The sequence below is a fragment of the Chelonia mydas genome, chromosome 25 (genome assembly GCF_015237465.2).
Source record: "Chelonia mydas isolate rCheMyd1 chromosome 25, rCheMyd1.pri.v2, whole genome shotgun sequence".
Classification (NCBI taxonomy): domain Eukaryota; kingdom Metazoa; phylum Chordata; order Testudines; family Cheloniidae; genus Chelonia; species Chelonia mydas.
The window spans coordinates 13,355,996-13,377,335 of record NC_057858.1 but is presented as its reverse complement, the minus strand read 5'-3'; the positions used below and the strand labels follow the sequence as shown (position 1 = coordinate 13,377,335).

At 59.5% G+C, this 21,340-nt stretch overlaps 1 protein-coding gene across 1 annotated transcript; it reads left to right on the top strand.

The window, feature by feature from the left end:
- Nucleotides 1-1,858: 1,858 nt before the first annotated feature.
- CILP2 (cartilage intermediate layer protein 2) lies at nucleotides 1,859-18,975 on the top strand. The gene is made up of 9 exons (XM_037885987.2): nucleotides 1,859-2,098; nucleotides 6,646-6,744; nucleotides 8,387-8,656; nucleotides 9,032-9,214; nucleotides 10,870-11,028; nucleotides 12,096-12,410; nucleotides 12,888-12,996; nucleotides 13,666-13,823; nucleotides 14,589-18,975. Exons 1-9 carry the CDS (start codon nucleotides 2,035-2,037, stop codon nucleotides 16,979-16,981), a joined length of 3,750 nt encoding a protein of 1,249 aa, XP_037741915.1. The 5' UTR covers nucleotides 1,859-2,034; the 3' UTR covers nucleotides 16,982-18,975.
- The last annotated feature ends 2,365 nt before the right edge of the window (nucleotides 18,976-21,340 follow it).

The window sequence follows — 21,340 nt, the reverse complement described above, 5'->3', positions numbered from 1 at the left end:
CAGGCTGGTTTCCTACTGAAGGAAAAAGGTCTATCTCCTGGGCTTGCAGGGGTGCTGGCTGCTATGCCCCAGTCCCTGCCCGGTGCTCTGCCCCTCAGCCCGTTGGATTGGGTTTGATTCCTTGGAGCTTTGCGGAACAGGAGCAATTCCCCCGGCACCGTGGGGGTTTTTTTTAAAGTGCAGTTTCCTCTCAGGAACCCAACGACAGGCTCCTGGTGGCATCAGAGAGATTCACAGCCCTTAAGGCCAACTGGGGCCATTATGGTCACCTAGTCCCACCACCTGCATCGCTCAGGCCAACAAACTGTACCCAGGATTCCTGCATCCCGCCCGACAGAAGGGAGTGTCACTTTTTGAGAACTGCCCCGTGCTGGTTTGAAGATGCCAAAGGACAGAGAAGCCCGTTTAATTACCCTCCCTGTTTAAAAGGCGCATATTACCTCCAGTGTGAATGGAGAACAAACCCTCTGATGTGGGCCGGAGTGACGCTCACTCACGCGTGGACTGCAGCCCCTGGGGATACCCTGTTGTGCCCAGGGTTGAGCTCTCCACCAGCCTGCTAATGCCACTTCCTTCCCCTGGCCTTCCTCTTCGCCTGGGCCCGTGCGCAGGAAGCACCGTCTGGGCAAAGCAGGCATCTAATTGTGTCACTGGCGAGTGACTGCATCACCGGTCCTGCCAGGCTGGCGCTGCCTGGGCACGGAACGCCCTCGCTCCTCGGGGGCGGACAGAGTGGGGGAGGAGGGGGAATCTTTTGTTGGACCGTCTTCTGCCAGTGAGAGACGCAAGCTTGGGCGCTCCCCAGAGCTCTCCCGCAGGGCTGGGACACGGGCACTGTGTCACCGGGCGGAGCCGCTTGCTTAGTGTAAGGGGTGAAAATGTCTCTCAAGGGACCATTGCTGGAGAAGTGGCCGGTTAACCCCCCTCCAGTGATGGGGGGAAAGGAAGGAGGGAGGGAAAGGCTCTGTGTGTGTGTGTGTGTGTGAAAGGCAGCGTGTGTGTTTGTGTATGTGTGTGTGTGAAAGACAGCAGGGGTGTGTGTGTGTGTGTGTGTGAAAGGCAGCGTGTGTGTTTGTGTGTGTGTGTGTGTGTGTGTGTGTGTGAAAGACAGCAGGGGTGTGTGTGTGTGTGTGTGTGAAAGGCAGCGTGTGTGTTTGTGTGTGTGTGTGTGTGAAAGACAGCAGGGGTGTGTGTGTGTGTGTGTGTGTGTGTGAAAGGCAGCGTGTGTGTTTGTGTGTGTGTGTGTGTGTGTGAAAGACAGCAGGGGTGTGTGTGTGTGTGGATAGTGCAGTCCATGATCATTAGTGTCTACCAAAGTTTATGCATTTAAGCTCTCAGGCTCGTCTTTTGAAGGCCCTGGGCAGGTTCCCTTTGACTGCTCCGGCCGTACAGAGCCATGGCTTTGTGAGACGCCTTGGCCCAGGGGTGACAGGGTGTTTCTGGCTGTTATCGTTTGCCTGTGTGGGTTCACTGGGGGGCTTGTGATTGTCTGGTTTCACGCAGTGTGCTGGCCGAAGTGCGCCCCACCTTGTGCCAGGCGTGTGTGGGACCCATGGGTCTCCAAAGGTGGGGGATGCTGGCGGGGGGGGGGGGGTTCTGATCAGACCTCTACAGCTTTTGCATCTCTTGTCCTGGCAGGGGCTGGGTTGAGTTGGTGGGACCTGGGCCGCTGTAGGTTCCAATCCACAAACCCAGCCAGTTTTAGCGCCTTTGCAAAGCCAGGGCCCCCTTCTCCCCAGGGTCCGCAGCCCCGCGCCTGGCCAAACCTCGCCAGCGGCGCTTTTCCCTCCCCTTTCCTCTTGACACCTTTCCAGCCCCAGCCGCGCCGACAAACCCCGACGGCCAGTGTCCGATTTCTCCTGCCAGAGCGGGATCCCAGCGCAAACCAATGGTGGAGGGAGCGGGGGACAGGCCTCCTATATAGCCCGGAGACTCCGCTGGGCTCCCAGTCCGCCCCGAGCCGGCTCCAGGAGCGCCCCGCCCCGCGCAGCCGGAGCTCCCGGAGGAGGGTTATTCGGAGCCCGGCGCAGCGGGATGGTGCCGCTCACGCCGGCCCTGCTGCTCTTCGCCGCCAGCCTGGCCCTGGCCCTGGCCCGAGGTAAGGCTGGTGCCCTGGGGGGTGAGCCGCGGCGGGGGCCCGCAGGTCCCTGCGCCGCCGGGGGCAGCCCCAGGTGAGCCGGCTCCGGGAGAAGCCCCCAGCTGGCCGCTGCGCCCCCAGCGCACTGGGCTGCCTGTCTCCTGGGGTCTCGCAGCGCGGCCCGGCTGGGGGACCCCCGGACCCTGGCTGGGCTGGGGCGGGGGCGCAGCTGGGGAGACCCCCTGCCCCTCCCGCCCTCGGCTCGCTGCTCCCCGCCCCCCATTCACAGTGTGCCCGCCCGGGCCGGCCGGGCTGCCCAGAGGAGGGAGCTGGTAGCATCGGGACGCCTGGGTTCCCTGGCTGGGTCTGTCGCTGACTTGCTGCATGTGTGACGTGACCTCCGGGGAATCCCTGGCCGCTGCCCGGCTCCCCGGGTGTCTCGCCGCTCCCTCGGCAGGGGCAGGGCGGGGAAGCCGAGCCGGGGAGCGCCCGGGGTGCGCCGAGTGTGGATGCAAAGCGCGGCGAGGTTAGAAACACAAAATCCCCCCTCCCGCATCACCAGGGGGCTCCCCTAGCCAGCTGGGGGTTGCATCGGCTTAGACCCAGCCCCTGGCGGGGTCACTCCCTTCACCCCAACACCCGCAGGGGCAATATTGGCCCCCCATCTCTGCACCTCACCCCTGTGCCTGGCTCTTAGCTTCCCTGCCCCTGGAGATCGGCTGGTGGGTGAGTGCTGGGTGCACGGAGGTACCGTGGCTGGCTGGGGGGCCCTTGTGGCTAGTGGCCTCTGGCTTGCTGGGCCTTGGGGAGCTCTCTGGGAGGCTTCACACTTGGTGGTGGGGAGTTGAGTCAACTGACACAATAGGGCCCTGTAGGGGAACGAGCCGCTCCGCAGGTTCCAGTGACCCCCAATTTCTGCTCCTCGCCCAAGCTTGGCATGACCCCAGTGTAGACGCTGGGCACAGCCCAAGCCCTGAGTGGTAGCTCCCCAGCTGCTGCTACCCCCAAGCACCTGCCTCCCAGACGAGGCTTTCGCCTCCCAGGAGGACTCTCCATGCTGCAGCTTCCCCCAGCCCCTCAATATACTGGGGAAGAGCCAGGACCTGCCTGGGGGTCAGGGGGCTCCTGTGCAGCGCTGACGTATGTGAGGTTGATTTTACAGCCACCGCAGTCATGACTGTGGTTTTTCATGTCCAGGTCACCCAAACGACGTCGCCCTAAGCCCGATGCCTCTCGGCGAGGTGGATTCACTAGGTCTGCAAAGCGGGCGAGTTACAGCGGCAGGAGGGAGGCTGTAGTGTGGACGCTTACATAGTTAGGTTGACGTAAGCTGCCTTATGTCAACTTGGCTTTGTAGCGTAGACATGAGTGTGCCCGGAGAGCTCCTGGGCATATACCTTGGGAGATCCCCAGCACAGCACCTTCCCGCTCTGCCAGCAGTGTGCGGCAGGGCGACCATATTTCCCAAAGAGAAAACAGGACACCCCCAGCTGCTTGCCTGAGGCCCCCTCACCTCGCCTGTGGCCGTTGCCCATGGCTGGAACACTGCCTCCCCAGCCCAGTCCTGCCCCCCCCTCCCCGCCTGCGAGTGACTGGCGTCTCCGCTCACACCCCCTCTCCCCGGCATGCTCCTTCGCACTGCACCTGGCTTCTTTTTGGCAAAAGTCGGCATCTGTCCCGTTTGCTCTTGTCAGCTGATCCAGTCAGCAAGAGCAGGGACAAATGCCTCCTTATGGGGAGAAAAGGGGGAAAAAAAAAAAATCCGGGACAGGACTAAAAAAAAGGGACCGTCCCAGCTGAAACCAGATGTATGGTCACCCTGGTGTGTGGGAATGGAAATATGCCTGGTTTCGGGGTCAAGCATGGGGAAATGGGCTTTTCCTCCATTATTTAGCACTGATCCCGGTAATCTGCTAGCATGAGGGCAGGGGCCAGGGGGCTCCTGAGGTCAGGGCTTGATGGTGCAGAAGACCCTATCACCCCCTGTTGGAGATTGGGGGTCATTTTGGAACTCAGTTTTAGACAGAGATTCAGACTGGGGCCAGTTTGACTGACAGACAGACAGAGACTGACGAACGGACTGACACACGCACGCATCTGAAGAAGTGGGTTTTTTACCCACAAAAGCTTATGCCCAAATAAATCTGTTAGTCTTTAAGGTGCCACCGGACTCCTTGTTGTTTTTTGTGGATACAGACTATCACGGATACCCCTCAGAGAGAGAGAGAGAGTGTGTGTGTGTGTGTGTGTGTGTACTGAGTCCCTCACTCTCTGCATTCCTTTAACACCTTGCACACAGACACAGACTCCTAACCATCCATTTGCAAGGGACCCACATTCCCTGGGTTACCTCCCTCATGGTTCAGAGCCGGATCGGTTGTGTTTCAAACCTCTCTGGTTCCTACTGGACACAAGCCCAGAGAAATTGGTGTTTGGAGGCTTCCCGCAGCAGGGACACCGGGCAGAACCATTAGTGAACCCAGCCTGTGGCCTGTGATGTGTAATAAACAAAGGATCCATTGATTGTTCACCCCTCATAGCTCCCTTTGCTCCCCTGAGCGAGGTCCTTTCTGTTCTTCTCTCCTGCCAGGGGAAGAGGGGTGAATTGTATGGTGCATGCCACCTGCAATAGGGACCTGCATTGTGCCCTTCAGATGCCATCTGCTGCACAATTGTGTCCACCAGACTCTCCCTACCCCCATGGGAAGGGGGGATCCAGCCCAGTTCAGTGTGGGGGGGACACATGAGCACAGTATCACTTATACACACCACTGGGAGGCAGAAATAGACCTTTCCCTTCCCTTCCCATCCCAAAAAATTAAGAGCCAAACAATTTGTTGGCAGGGAGATTCCGCCCAGATGAAATTAACAAGCAGCCAAGGGGGCTCAGGAGAGAGAATGCCACCCTCTGAGGGTTATTTTCACATCAGCAGCCTTGGCTCATCTTATCGCACGAGTCTGTTGGCCTTTGAAGTCCGACTCATTGCAGGTTCCCAGCCTGTTCTCCGGATTCGGTGTAAATCTGGAGTCACCCCATCGACTCACGTAGAGCGGCTCTGGATTTGTGCTGGTGCAGTTGAAATCAGAATCCAGCCCTATCTCTCTGATGCATTTTCGAGGAGGCCTCACTCCTGTTCAGCCCTTGGGCTGCGTTCCTGCTTTGATCAGCACAACCTCCGAACCGTCAGGGCCACAGATCCCATCACTTACAGGAACCCGCCTTTCCCTCCAATATCGGCCCAGTAGCTCCAGCCCCGCGTCTCTCAGACATTCCAGATTCTCAAGCACTTATTCACAGTCAAAAATCTTCACGATCTCCTTATCCTTATGATAAAAGGTTTTGACAAGGCTGCTTGGCCCATACAGTGACTTTGTGTGCCTATTGGGAGCAGCTGGCAGAGAATGCTGGGCCTTGGGGGCAGGAATGCAGCGTGTGGGCTGGGAGTGACTATTATTTCGCTTTAGATTGAAATAAACGTTTCATGCCTCCTGACCCCCAGCCGGGAGTCATGACAGCCCTGAGGTCAAAACCCATCAGCTGAGAACCACCCGTCTAGACAGACGCGTCCCCGCCGTGGGAGCCGTTGTGTCTTTTACGGTTAGATCACTGAGGAGCCCCTTTTGGAGTTTGGAGTTTTGGAGTTTGTACGCAATACAAAGGCCCTTGGGAACAGGTCCTTCCTTTGCTGTCAGGACTCCCCGCTCCTCCCGCTCGCAGAGATTTAGTAGCAAGTGCCAGCGCGCAGGGATGGGATGAAGTCAGAATCTTTTGACAGAAGCTTTGTTTTTGGCAAACCCCGACTGGTTGAAGCCCAGACTTCTCCTGGGGAAGGGTCCGTTTGGGACACATTTTTCAGCTTACAAGTTTGTGTTGGTTAAAAGGTTTGTAATTGTGAGCCCCGTTTTCGAAATGAACGAGTGTCCAGCGTGAAGTGACTTTGGGTGTCAAGGCTTCAGCTTGTTATAGTGAAAAGGGGGGGAAAAGTCAAACCAGTGTTTTGAAATGATTGGAACAAACTCTCGGGCTTGTTTTTTATTCTCATTTCTGGCTCACAAAATTTTCTGAGGTTTCCGCTTTTTGCCTTGATTCGGGACAGGGACATTTTTTTTTTTTTTTTCCAATCGCTTGAAAATGTTCCCAGGATGAGAGACAAGGTAGGTGGGGTGATATCTCTTGTTGGTCCCACTTCTGTGCAGTTTCCTGCCCAGCTCCAATACCCGGGGGTCAGGGCCCTCCAGAGAACGTGACAAACCATTGCAACTGCTCATCAGATCAACGAGCCAGATACATTTAGCCATGTGTTCTGATGGACCGCGGGTGCTGCATTAGCACTGGGGAGCCCCGGCCCTACCAGGGCCGCCTTGTGCCCGGCGCTGTACGAACAAGTCTCAACTATTGTTATGAAACCAACCTTTTGTTTATTCGCTGTGGCGAAATCCAGCAATTCAGAAGGGCCCTGTGCTCATAGTGGGACTCTGGGCCAGTGGAGGAGGGGCCTGGCATGGGGCAGTGGGGTGGAGCAGAGGTGGGGGATACAAACACTTCCATCGTGTGATTCTTTCGACAGAGCCCCTGAAGGATGATTCCCGACCGGCCAAGACCAATGTGCTGGGGAAACACCAGAAAAAGAGGCCTGGTGGAAAGCCTCTCAGCCTGGACACAGCAGGTGCGGTGCCGTCCATAGCTGGCCCTGTTCGCAGGTTCACTGCCTGCCTGTTATGTAGTAACCAAATGCCATGGTCGGGGGATGGCATAGTACAAACCTGCAGGTTGGGATTGGGGGGGATGTGGGGGGGAAGCACCAGCTGAGCTAGTGGGGCAGCCCAGGGCTGGGCTAGCAGGGGGCTGTGGGTTGGGACTGGGGGGCACCGGCAGGCCTGTTGAGGCAGCCCAGGGCTGGGCTAGCAGGGGGCTGTGGGTTGGGACTGGGGGGCACCGGCAGACCTGTCGAGGCAGCCCAGGGCTGGGCTAGCAGGGTGTCACAGAGTCCCTGGGCGATGCTCTGGAACTGCTCCCCATGAAGCCAGGCAGGACTCTGGGGCAGTCTCCTTCCTGTGAGCAGCCTGTCGGCAGGACACACAGCTCACACAGCTTCCACCTTCCTGGGTCTGCCCTCGGAGCATTCAGCATCCTCTGCCCCTCCATGCGCTTCCCACAGCGAGTCCGCTCAGGTGGGGTCCTGGAGAAGCCAGAGGGTCCTGCCCCCCAACTCCGCAGTCAGACGTGACTCTCAGCCAGCCAGTAAAACAGAGGTTTATTAGACGACAGGAACATGGTCTAACACAGAGCTTGTAGGTGCAGAGAACGGGATCCCTCAGCTGGGTCCATTTTGGGGGGCAGTGAGCCAGACAACCACGTCTTCCCTTCACTCCATGTCCCCAGCCAGCCCCAAACTGAAACTCCCTCCAGCCCCTCCTCCTCTGGGCGTTCCCCTTTCCCGGGCCAGGAGGTCACCTGATTCCTTTGTTCTCCAACCCTTTAGCTCTCGCCTTGCAGGGGGGAAGGACCCAGGCCATCAGTTGCCAGGAAACAGGGTGTCGGCCATTCTCTGTGTCCAGACTCCTGCACACACCTGCCCTCTAGGGCTCTGCAATGATCATACACCCTTATCCCACCTAGATACTTAAGAACTGCCTAGGGGAAACTGAGGCACCCCCACAATATTCAGAGGAAACATTAAGAACAGTCCCACTTCGTCACACAGGGGGCTGTGGGTTGGGATTGGGGGGCACCGGCAAAGCAGCAACATCCCCTCCCTTTCAATTCATAAAATATTTTAAAATAATCTTAAAAAGAATAACTGCAGCTTAAAGGCCCCGGATCCGAAAGCCCAGACGGGTCCTGACTCCTGGCTTTAGCAAATCCCTCGGGATGGTGCCAGCTGAGGCCCCCCGCCCCACTCCAGTCCTCCAGGATCTGCGATGGCAAGATGCAAAGGGGGTGCAGCTGGCCTACAGGTGGCCCCATGTCCCCTAGCCATTGCGGTGATATGTGGCGCGTAGACAGAGTGCGCTGTTTATTGTCTGTGTCCCCTGGCATGGAGGAGCTGTGGAGCTGGGGCTGGCGCAGGAGCCAGGGGTCAGCAACGTGCTCGTGCAGTAAAAAAAATTGAGGTCTGTGGTAATTTTTCAAGAAATGGAATGACTGAATGACATAACACCCAGCCAATGTCCTCACTAAGTCCGGTAATCCGGGGGGGGATTCCTTCCTGATGCAAGTGGGGAATCTGCCCTGAAGCATGACGATCAACCACCCTCCCCCGCAAGCTCCGAGCGGGATAACCATGGGTTCCTTTCCCTGCCCCCTAGGCGCCACCGAGTGGACCTCCTGGTTCAATGTGGACCACCCTGGCGGGGAGGGCGATTACGAGAGCCTGGAGGCCGTCCGCTTCTACTACCGGGAGCGGGTGTGCACCCGGCCAGTCTCCATCCAAGCCCGCACCACCGAGTGGGAGCTGCCTGAGGATGTGGGCGAGATTGTGCACTACAGCCCCGACAAGGGATTCTGGTGCATCAACCGGGAGCAGCCAGGGGGCAGAACTTGCTCCAACTACCACGTCCGCTTCCTGTGCCCCGTGGGTGAGTGAGTGTCTTGGGGAGGGGGAGGGGGCTGGCTCTGAGGGTCACCAGGCAGTGCCACCTCCAGATCCCCGGTCTCATGGGTGTTGAGCCCTGCCAACCCTGCCGTTTTGTGTCAGCCTCAGGGGGTCCCACGGGTGCTGGGCCCTTCCACTCTTCATTGCCAGTCCCTGGTGCTTCACCCCGTCCCAGGGATGCGCGAGGCCCAGGCTGTCCCTGCCCTCCCTCCTGACCCCTGTGCCCTGAAGGCTGAGGACCCTTCTGCCAGCCGGCTGTCTTGAGAGAACGGTTACTCACCATGAAATTACCCCATTGGGATTGTCTGCCCTGGGCGCTTCCCCGCAGTAACCCCTCTTGTCTCCCTGGCCTCCCCAGAGCACGACGACTGGTCGCACTGGTCAGCCTGGAGCGCCTGTTCCAGAACCGCCTGCGGGGGCAGCGGGCTCCAGACCCGACAGCGCAGCTGCCTCCACAGCCAGCCCCTGTCGCTGCTGCAGCTGCCCAAGTGTGCAGGGAAAGCCACGCAGCGGAGGGGGTGCAGCGGCGGGCCCTGCGCAGGTAACGGGTCGCGGTGCTGCTGGGCGACCCGGGGGGCTTGTGCATGGGTCCGGGTCCCGGTCCCGGGATCCGAGCTCAGCTCTCCGGTTCACCACGGGGCCGGCCGGCTGCAGCGTGAGGCCTGGGCACTCCCGGCTCGCTGGGGGCACCGATCGTTCGTGGTGAGAGACGGGCGCTGGATGGACAGCGAGGCCCCAGCGGGATCGTCAGCTCCCACCAAAAAGCGACTGACAAAGATCTCGCGCTATGGGGCCTGTGGTGTTCAGCGGAGCAGCTGCGATTCCATCCCGGGGAGGGCAGGGCACCTCCACGTGTACATGCACAGTCTCAGCCAGCAGGGGGCAGTGTACACACACACACACACTCACTCACTCACTCACTTAATCTCCTTCGACTGTAAGATCTTTGGGGCAGGGACTGTCTTTTTGTTCTGTTTGTACAGGGCCTCGTTCGCTGGTCCGTGCCCGCCCCACTCTACACACGCCGAGTTATTTCAGACTCCTGCACGTGCCACCTCTGGGCACAATGGCACATTCAGCTTTTCTTACAGCCACCAGCTGAATTATTTTAAAGGACTTTTTCTTTCACCCGTTCATTAAAACAGGAATAAGGAGGGAAACCTCCCCCTCCCCCATTTTAAGCAATAAAGGCCCTCAGTGCAGCCGGTGCATCAACAGGCAGGAATGTCAGACATGTGCTTGTGGTCTAGAACGGCTGGTTTTTTATGGCCAAGGCTCTTTTTAATGGACTCTTTCAGGGAGCCTGGTGTTCATTTCGGGTGGCTGGCAGCTCTGAGCGCTGGATACGTTCTCTGTGGGAACAGGCCCCAGATCTTTGCATAGCTGGGGGGGTCTTTTCAGTTGACTCCCCCTCCTAGCCCAATGCATGGCAAGTTTTCTTTACACCCAGCTCTCCGGCGCTGGGCCCATATGGGCAGCTTCCGCCCCATCTGTTCTCTGGGAGCTGTTCAGGGTAATTGAAGTAGCAGGCCTAGGACATAAAAACAGTCTGGCAGGCGCGTGCGGAAGGGTGAGCCTGTGAACTTGACGCTGGGAACGGACAGCTCCGTGGGTCCCGGCACTGGGCATGCCAGGCTTGGTTTGAATGATCCTCCAATTCGGGGGGGCCGGGACCTCAGGCCGTGCCGGGGTAGGGGTGGGTGAGTTCTTGTGAAACCAAGGTTGGTCACATCCTCGGTTTGGGGCACAAGGGACTCAAGGCAAGGCGCGTTCCGAGTCTCCTTGTGTCGTCATTTGCACCAGTGCGAACACAGGCGAGAACTGCTGCCCTTGCACTCTGCTTGTGTTTCGCGCTCACTTGGCATTGGTGTCAACGAGGACAGAGGAGATGGAGCCTTCAAAGCCCTGCCCCAGCATGCCCTGGGCTCAGTGCCAAACCCAGCTCGGACTCCCTGGAGGGTCACGTCTGCCCCCAAGTAGGATTCAGCAGTGGGGGGGCTGCAGGTGGTGATCCCCCCCTTTCCCTACCAGATGTGTTCTCCAGGCAATGCACAGGGCAGGGTGGGGGAGCTCTCCTGGTGGGTCCGTTTCCAGGGCTGGTGGGCAGCCTCTGCCGCTGGCTCAGGATTCTCCGTGCAGCACCCTGCGCATGAAGGAACTGCGGCCTGATGGGGTCACTGGTGTCTCCACCCCCAGATGCTGGGTGGAGCGAGTGGGGCGCCTGGAGCCCCTGCTCCAAGAGCTGCGGTAGCGGTGGGAAGCGAGTCCGGCATCGGAGCTGCAAGAAATCCAAGAGGTCCCGCTGCGTCGGCCGCCCCTCGGACGTGCAGAAATGCGCCCGGACACCCTGCTCAGGTACTGGCTGCGCTGGGGCTCCCTCCCCGGGCCACCCACAGCAAGAGGGGCCAGGGTTTGGGGGGGCCAGGGTTTGGGGGGGCAGGTCATGCCTGACCTGCCTTTTGGGGTATCTGGCAGGGCATTTCAGGGTATCTGTCCAAGAAGGGCGGGGAACTGTTGTTCTTCAGGACAATCCAAAAATCCCCTGGATTTGTGAATTGGATTGAGATGGCTGGGACCCGAGCTCAGCCCCTTGTCCGTTATTACCCTAGGTCCTACTCCATTCATCTATCCATTCATCCATTCATCTATCCATCCATCCCATCTAGCCAGCCAGCCAATCCAGCCACTCACCCAGACCCACATCTCTCTCCCTTTGTTTTCCCCTCAGCTCTGAGGGGTATTTGAAATCTCTCACTTTTCAGATCTTGCCCAAACCTGTGTGTAAGAAAGGCAGGACTGTTCCGACCCAGCAAGTGAGCTCCCCCCTCACCCCCCATTCTCTCCCCACCCCACCCTGTTTCTTCTCTGTCCGAATCTCTCTCCCCTCCCTGCGGCCCTGGGGAAGGCAGAACTACCCTAGGAAGCTCAGATGCCCAGAGGGTGGGGGTGATAGCAGGGGAAACACCTGCCCTGCTGACACTGAGCAGAGCCCAGCGCTCCCCACTCCGGGACTTAGAGACAGGCCTGAACCCAGCTCCGAGCAGCACAGGCCCAACTGGGGGGAGTGCGCCCCACCTCTCCCCATGCCCCACCACCACCCTAGCATCCCAGCCGTGGGTCTCCTTTTAGCACAAGCTGCCTCTTGTTCCCAATGACGTACAATGGCCAGCTGGCTGGGCCACCTTGTTCCACTCCTGGCATATTCCCCAGGGTCATTGGGTGAAAGTGCCTGGGAAGGGCTGATCCTCCCTTGGAAGGGTCAGGAGCCCTGTTGCTACCGCATGGCTATTTTGGGGTGGGTGGTGGGTCCCATAGGCCCATCTCAGAGCCCCGAGGGTCCCCCTTCCTGCTCTGTCCTGCTGGGGTGGGGGGGGGGCCTAGAGTGTTCCACTCTCATTGCATTCGCCTCTGTCCCCTCTCAGCCTGCCAGCTGAGCTGCGCCGAGGGCAAGGTGAGCAAGAACTGCAGCAGTTGCACGTGCCAGGACCACACCCTGGTGGGCACCGTCCTGAGCACCGAGGGGGCTGCCCTCGCCAATGCCCGGGTCTCCCTCAAGGCCAAGCCACAGGCCGTGCTGGCCAGGACCGACCGCCGGGGCGGCTTCAGCATCCGGGGGGTCTGTGCCGGCAGCGGGGCCAATGTCAGCGTCCAGCTGGAGACGTTCGCCCCGGGCGAGGCTCCGATTGTCTCCAACGGCTCCAGGACATCGTCAGTGCAGGTCACGCTGCAGAGGCTGGGTGAGGGGCCCTGCCTGGTGTGTGGGGCGGTCCCATGTCCACCTCTAGGGACTGCTCCACTCAGAGGGGAACAGCCTGCTACTGCTGCCAGCTAACGGGGTTGCTCTTTGAGCTCTAGTGGCTAGAGGTCTGCACTGCAGGGATGAAGGCCCCAGGTTCAAGCCCTGCTGGTGACCCATCTGGGAGGGTTGCTACAAAAAGAATCCCTTGAAGCACGGGATCCCCCTGACTGACGGCGCCATGAGCCTTCTTGGGGAGCTGACAGCGAGTGTGTGTGTGAGGGGGGGTAAGACAGAATTGGGAGGAGCCGGAAGCTGGATTCTGGGCAGACTCAGGGCCTGATTCCTGAGTGAGGTGGAACACGGGGGGGTGGGGTGGGAGCAGATGGGGGGATGGGAGTGGAGTAGTGGTGCGGGAAGGTGGTTGTTGCTATTGCTGGGGCATCGTCACCTTTTCTGCTCCCTCTCTGTCCGGCAGAGAAGCCCTACATGGTGAAGCACCCGGAGTCCAAGGTGCGGGTGGCAGGCCAGCGCGTGACTCTCTGCTGTGCAGCCTCCGGCACCCCCCGGCCCACGAAATATTACTGGTGAGTTGCAGGAACAGGACGAGCCAGCCCTTGGCCACCACCATCAGCCTTGGGGGAAGACTTGGATTTGCCCCCGGCTTAGTCTGGCCTCCCAGATGGAGGTGGGGGCAGTGTTGTAGGACAGGAATAGCAGGGGAAGGGGCTGCAGGTCGGGAGTGAGGGGCACCGGCAGAGCTGTGTGCAGGAACCCTGCATTTCACCAGCCTGTCCTGTGTCCCATTCTTGTCGGCAGAACCAGCTTTAACGTTCAGACAGCAGCATGAGTGTGTGTGTGTGTGTGTGTGTGTGTGTGTGTGTGTGTGTGTGTGTGTGTGTGTGTGTGTGTGTGAAGTTGTGTGTTAGGGGTGTGGGGGATTGTGTGTGCATGGGGCTTAAATGTATGGGTTGTGGGAGGATGAGGGGTGGGAGGTTGTGGGGGAGTGGGGGTTGGAGCGGTGATGGGTGTTATGGGGGGGCTAAAAGGGGGTTGGGTGTGTCAGGAGGGGGGGTTATGTGTGGGGGTGGGTGTTGTGGGGGGGGTTAAGGGATGGGGGGTTGTGGGGGTGTGCATGGAAGGGATGGGTCTGTGCATACAGGGGAAACTCCTCCAGGAGCCGACGAGCAGCAGGCTTGACCCGATGCTCCAGCCCCGCCAGCCGCTGACGCTCTCTGCTTGCCGGTCTCCTGCAGGTACCACAACGGGACGCTCCTGGACAGGAAACTCCACAAGTACAACAGCAGCTTGGTGCTGTGGGACCTGGGGCTGCACCAGGCCGGATTCTATCACTGCAAAGCCAGCACTGATGTGGGCTCCATCAAATCCTCTCCCGCATTCCTGACCGTGACTGGTGAGTCCCGGGGCGGCCGTGCCCCCTGTGGGGCAGCGCTGGGCAGGAGACCAGATCGCTACCCCCAGCTCACCCCGGTCAGCCATTGCACTAGCTGTCTTGGGGAGAGCTGGGGACAGAAGCTCCTCCAGTCCTGAAGGCCACTGATCGAAAGGCCATTGACTCTGGTTAGAGACTTTCCAGTGATGCCAGTGGGGGCTGGATCAGCGCCCAGGCTGCCCTCAGGGTAGAGCCTCAGGCCCTGAGAGGGGCAAGAAGCAGGGGGCAGCTGTGATGGCCACCTGGGCCTGAACCCAGCACCGGCACAGCCAGATCCGGGAGCTGCTGCAGGATGAGCTGGAGCTCCCGGCTAGGCTGTGACGTGCTCCTGTCCTGTGGGGGGCTGTCACCTACGCTCCCCAGCAGCTGAGACTGGGGCTTGACCCCAGGGCTACTTGAAGCTGCCAGGCCTCCATCCAGCCTGGTTTATTATTGTAGGGTTGCTTCTGCCACTGGATCCCAGGTCAGACACTCAGCAGCATGGGGGCTGGCTGCCCGGAGGGATTGAGGAGGGGGTGGCGGGGCAGGGGCAGGCCCTAGCAACCTTACTCAGGGTGAGTAGTGCTTTACTCTTTGCTTTAGAAGGAGCCGGGTCAGGGAGGGGGTATCTGGTGCTTGGTGCGGGAGAGGCCGCTGTGTTTGGCATCTCAGGTAACGGTCAAGCGCGGTGGAGGGATTTCGTCTCACAGCCCCTGACGTGACTTGTCTCTTCTCTCCCCGGCTCAGCCCAGGGGCAGCCGAGCTGCAAGGCCGAGCCGGAGGAATATCTCATCAAGCTGCCCAGCGAGTGCTTCCAGGAGGCCGGGCGCTCCCCATACTACAATGTGGGGCGTTGCCCCGACATCCGCTGTGCTGGGAGCCTGAAGGATGAGCTGCAGTGCCGGGACGGGGCAGGACGCTGCTGCAGGGTCCGGCGCATGGAGGTGCGGGAGATCCAGTGCGCCGGCTCCATCCTGCCCATCAAGGTGGTGGCCGAGTGTGGCTGTGAGAGGTGCGCCCGGCCCAAGATCCTGGTGCACGGCAGGGTGACGGCAGCCGACGACGGGGAGCCGCTGCGCTTCAGCCAGATCTTCCTGGGCAAAGAGAAAATTGGCTTCACCAGCTACAAGGGCACCTTCGCCATTGATGTGCCCCCGGACACGCGGCGGCTCGTGGTCCGGTTCGTGGACCGGCTGCAGAAGTTTGTGGACACGGTCAAGGTCCTGCCCTTCGACCCCCGGGGCGGTGCCATCTACCAGGACATCAAGGTGATGCGGAAGAAAGAGCCAGTGGACCTGGACCCCACGCAGGCCAATACCATCCTGCTGGGGGAGCTGGAGGGCCAGGAGCCGGTGGGGGAGATGGTTATACCAGCTGGCTCCTTCCTCCGGCCCGACGGGGAGGTGTACAATGGCACCGTCAAGGCCAGCGTGACCTTCCTGGACCCCCGGGACGTCACCACGGTGGCTGCTGCCTCCAGCGACCTCAACTTCATCAATGCCGAGGGGGATCTCGTCCCGCTGAGGACCTACGGCATGTTCTCCGTGGACTTCCGGGAGAGCGAGTCCAACCAAGTGCTGCGGACGGGCCGGGTGGAGGTGCGGGTAGACGCGGAGCAGATCCGCATGCCCGAGCACCTCCAGAAGATGAAGCTGTGGTCCCTGAACCCTGAGACAGGCCTGTGGGAGGAGGAAGGCGCCTTCCGCCGGGCCAAGGAGCGGCGGGGCAAGCGAGAGGAGAGGGCCTTCTTGATCGGCAACGTGGAGATCCGGGAGAGGCGGCTCTTCAACCTGGACGTGCCCGAGAGCCGCCGCTGCTTCGTCAAGGTCCGGGCCTATGTCAACGAGAAGTTCATCCCCAGCGAGCAGCTGGAGGGAGTGGTCGTCACCCTCATCAACCTGGAGCCCGAGCCCGGCTACTCCTCCAACCCCCGAGCCTGGGGGCGCTTCGACAGCGTCCTCACCGGGCCCAACGGGGCCTGCTTGCCTGCCTTCTGCGATGGCCAGCGGGCCGACGCCTACACGGCCTACGTCACCGCCACCATGGGCGGGGAGGAGCTGGAGGCTGTGCCCTCCAGCCCCAAGCTCAACCCCAACGCCGTGGGAGTGTCCCAGCCCTACCTAAACAAGCTGGGCTACCGCCGGACGGACCACGACGACCCCAGCCTCAAGAAGACAGCCTTCAAGATCAACCTGGCCAAGCCCAACCCCAACAACATAGATGAGGTCAACGGGCCCATCTACGCCTACCGGAGCCTGAGGGAGTGTGAGGAGGCACCTGTAGCCGACAACCACTTCCGCTTCTACCGGGTGGAGGTGGACAAGTACGAGTACAACGTCGTGCCCTTCAAGGAGAGCGACCTGGCCTCCTGGACCGGGGACTACCTGTCCTGGTGGCCCAACCCCCAGGAGTTCAGGGCCTGCTACATCAAGGTGAAAATCAGTGGGCCCCAGGAATACATGGTGAGGTCCCGGAGCGTGGGCGGCAGCCACCCCCGGACACGTGGCCGGCTGTACGGCCTACGGGACACCCGCAGCGTCCGGGACCTGGAGATCTACAACAGCTCTGCTGCCTGCGTGGAGTTCAAATGCAGCGGGATGCTCTTCGACCAGAGCCTGATTGACCGCACCTTGGTCTCCATCGTCCCTCAGGGCAGCTGCCGCCGCACCGCCATCAACAGCCTCCTGCGGGAGTACCTGGGCCGCCACCCGCCGGTGGTGGAGAACAACGACACCACGGTCTTCAACATGCTGGCGCCGGTGGACCCGCTGGGCCACAACTATGGCATCTACACGGTCACCGACCAGAACCCGCGGCTGGCCAAGGAGATCGCCATCGGCCGGTGCTTTGACGGCACGTCGGACGGCTTCTCCCGGGAGATGAAGTCTGACATGGGCACGGCCATGACCTTCTACTGCCAGGAGAAGCCCGTCACCCATCAGAGCTTCTTCCAGCGCCTGCTCAGCTCTCCCACAGACACCCTGACCGAGATCCGCCGCGAGATGAGAGGCAACGAGCAATTGCGGGCTCCCTCCCAGGTGGTGGCCTACCCCGCTGGCCTCAGGACCGGGGTCTCCACCCAGACCCGACGGACCCCCAGCAGCCGGAGAAGGATGGGCCTGATCCGGGCTCAGCAATGAGCAGCGCCAGTGCTGCTGCCCCCCAACTCACACATGCCCCCCACGTCCCCACTCTGGTTTAAAGGCCCTTTCACAACATGCCCTGGGGTCCCAACGCAGAGCACCACCTGGCCCCCCATCCGAAAGCGTCCCCGCTCCCTCCCCACCCAAGTCACTGTCCCCCATGGCTTCTCCCTAAACTCTGCTAGTGCCAGCGGGGGACGCCACCCCACAGACTTTCCTCACATGAAGTGTCGGCGGGGGGCGGGGGGACCCTTGTTCCCGATCACTAGAAAAATCAGCTGAGATGGGGGAAGCACATCGTGGCTGGGAGCGGAGCCCAGAGCGGGACAGTCAGCATCGGTTGCTGGTCTCTCCAAACCGACTCCTCCCTGCTACGTTCTCTCTGTCCTGCTGGTAACATCCCATGCCTGGGGCTCTCAATGGCCCTGCGCTAGCGCGGGCCGGGGAGGCCTGGTGCCCGGTGTTATCCAGCCGCCTGAGCTTCCCAGCATTCATGCAGTTAGCTCAGCCCCACACATCTGCTCCCAAACCCTGGTTTGCCCCCTGCCCCACCATAGGCGTAGCTTGATGTCTGTGTTTGGGGGGCAGCGCCAGTCTGGCCAGTGGGGCTGTGCATGGAGGGGCAAATGCTGCACCTGCCCTCAGGCTTCCAGTTTGGGGGGGGCAATGCCCCCCATTCACTCCCCCCAAACTATGCCCATGCTCCCCACCGCTTGCACCATGCACCTGCCGGGTCCAGCAGGGAGACAGAGGGTGGTTTCTGTTACTTACTTTGAGCCAGCCATCATATGCTGCAGAGGACGCTCTCAGAGCAAGGAGCACAGACCCTCGCCTGGAGAGAACCAGCCTCTGAGGTTATTTTTTAAACAGGAAATTTCAGTGGAAACAGGTGAATTTGACAGGAATAGCAGCCCGCATCTGTGCTGCCAAGCCCCCACCTCCCTGCTCCCTGCAGAAAGAGCAGCCTCTGAAACTGATTGGAAACAAACATGAAACTGACCAGCAGCCCCTGTTTTCAGGTTGGGAAAGTGAACAATACAGAGAAGCAAATTAGATATTTTTACATGCTTCCTGTGTTAATATTAACGATCTAAAGGGTGATGAGTGCCGCAGATAAGGAAATCCATAGCCACTGGGCCGGACAGCCTTCTCTTCAAGCAGGAAATGCTTCCATTTGGGTCAGTGCAGAGCAGGCCAGAAATGAAACCCGATCGGATGTGCTAAAGGGAAAGAAAAAAACCAGGAATTTGGCATCCATTTCATAGTGTCCCCCCATCCTCCCTGCCAGAGTACGGAAAGCAGTAGAATTATAAAGCAAAGCAAACGGAGTCTCCCCTAGAATAGACCACAGTACCCCTCGATACGGGCTTCTCTACAGCATCACTGGCGGTTGGCACCAGGCCATTTTTTCAAGCAATCTTTTCTTTGGTGGGGGGGGCCACAAATTAAAACCAAAATTATTTTCTTTCCTAATTTCCTATGGGTTGGATGGGTAAAATACGTCCTCCCAGCATTTGATAATAACGTTCCTCCCCTCTGGAAAAGAGGGGAAATTAAGAAAAAGTGTGTAGGGAAAAAAATCCCACTTGGCAAACAGACCCTGAGCAGGTGTCCACACCAGAACTGGATACAGCACATGCCACCCGTGGACTCGCTGCCCCAGACAACCTTAATGCGCAGTGATTTGCAAATCTCCGGCCTTGTGTCCATAGCACCCTGCTCAACCAGGGACCATGCCACACCAGAGCCAGCAGCTCTGCTTGGCTGGCTCCAGGCCAGTGTTGGTCCAGGGAACAGTTCAGTGCAATTGGCCTGAATTAATGCAAGGGCCTGTCCACCAGCCTGGCTGCTCCTGGTGTGTCGAGACACAGGGGCAGGGTTCTGCTAGGGATAACGGTCTGTGTAGGACGGTCTGGTTTGCCAAGGCATGTCGATAAATTGTGTAGATTTGTACATTATTTATTATAAAATATATGGCTGTGTTTTCATCAGTCTGGATGAGGTGTGTCCCTGGTTGCGCCGCGTGCAGCATCGGCCCAAGCTGGGCTGGAGCCGGGGCTGGAACGCAGGTATCGGCCATGGCCATTGTGTGTGCTCGTTTTCTCTCTCTCTCAGCAAAACTGCTCGGGCCCTGGCTCCCTCTTGTTAAGTATTTCCCAACCCATGGCTCGGCCCGGCCGGAACTGAAGGAACCTGAGCGCCTACATGGCACAAAGCTGTAAGCCCTGCAGTGACGCTGGCTCAAGGCAGGAAATTATGGTACCGCTCTTAGAGGGCTGATTGGGCTGTAGAGTCCATCTCCCTGGGCTCCTCAGACCCACCCATTCACCAGCAATCCAACCTCCCCCTCACCCACCCGTTCACCAGCAATCCAACCTCCCGCTCACCCACCCGTTCACCAGCAATCCAACCTCCCGCTCACCCACCCGTTCACCAGCAATCCAACCTCCCCCTCACCCCGCATTCACCAGCAATCCAACCTCCCACCCATTCACCTGCAATCCAACCTCCCCCTCACCCACCCGTTCACCAGCAATCCAACCTCCCCCTCACCCGTCCGTTCACCAGCAATCCAACCTCCCCCTCACCCCGCATTCACCAGCAATCCAACCTCCCCCTCACCCACCCGTTCACCAGCAATCCAACCTCCCGCTCACCCCGCATTCACCAGCAATCCAACCTCCCACCCGTTCACCAGCAATCCAACCTCCCCCTCACCCACCCATTCACCAGCAATCCAACCTCCCCCTCACCCACCCGTTCACCAGCAATCCAACCTCCCACCCATTCACCAGCAATCCAACCTCCCGCTCACCCACCCGTTCACCAGCAATCCAACCTCCCCCTCACCCGTCCGTTCACCAGCAATCCAACCTCCCCCTCACCCACCCGTTCACCAGCAATCCAACCTCCCACCCGTTCACCAGCAATCCAACCTCCCACCCATTCACCAGCAATCCAACCTCCCCCTCACCCACCCGTTCACCAGCAATCCAACCTCCCCCTCACCCGTCCGTTCACCAGCAATCCAACCTCCCGCTCACCCACCCGTTCACCAGCAATCCAACCTCCCCCTCACCCACCCGTTCACCAGCAATCCAACCTCCCGCTCACCCCGCATTCACCAGCAATCCAACCTCCCCCTCACCCACCCGTTCACCAGCAATCCAACCTCCCGCTCACCCCGCATTCACCAGCAATCCAACCTCCCCCTCACCCACCCGTTCACCAGCAATCCAACCTCCCCCTCCCCCATCCGTTCACCAGCAATCCAACCTCCCGCTCACCCGGCATTCACCAGCAATCCAACCTCCCGCTCACCCGGCATTCACCAGCAATCCAACCTCCCCCTCACCCACCCGTTCACCAGCAATCCAACCTCCCCCACACCCGTCCGTTCACCAGCAATCCAACCTCCCCCACACCCACCCGTTCACCAGCAATCCAACCTCCCCCTCACCCACCCGTTCACCAGCAATCCAACCTCCCCCTCACCCACCCGTTCACCAGCAATCCAACCTCCCACCCATTCACCAGCAATCCAACCTCCCCCTCACCCACCCGTTCACCAGCAATCCAACCTCCCACCCATTCACCAGCAATCCAACCTCCCGCTCACCTCACAGTCAGACGTGACTCTCAGCCAGCCAGTAAAACAGAGGTTTATTAGACAACAGGAACATGGTCTAAAACAGCGCTTGTAGGTACAGAGAACAAGACCCCTCAGCCGGGTCCATTTTGTGGGGCAGTGAGCCAGACAACCACATCTGCACTTCACTCCTCATCCCCAGCCAGCTCCCAACTGACTCTCTCTCCACCCCCTCCTCCTCTCGGCTTTGTCCCTTTCCCGGGCCAGGAGCTCACCTGATTCCTTTGTTCTCCAACTCTTTAGCTCTCACCTTGCAGGGGGGAAGGGCCCAGGCCATCAATTGCCAGGAGACAGAGTGTCGGCCATTTATGTACACTGGCCCTTTGCTCTGCAACAATTACACCCGCTTATCCCACCACCTAGAGACTTAAGAAATGCATAGGGGAAACTGAGGCACCCCTACAGTATTCAGAGGAAACATTAAGAACAGTCCCACTTCGTCACAACCCTATCTATCTATCTACCTACCTATCTATCTATCTTCATACACCCCCTATATCTAATCTAATCTCCATATACACCTCACTCTCTCTCTCTCTCTCTCTCTCTCTCTCGGCCCTGTTCCTGGGACTAGCCTTGCTTTGCTCCCCCCACCCATCAATCCCATTCAGACACACAGCTCCCATGAGAGCATCAATCTGTGCCCCCCACCCCCGCTCCACGCCGCCCAGCTAGCAAGCTCTAAACCCAGCCATCCCTTGAGTCAA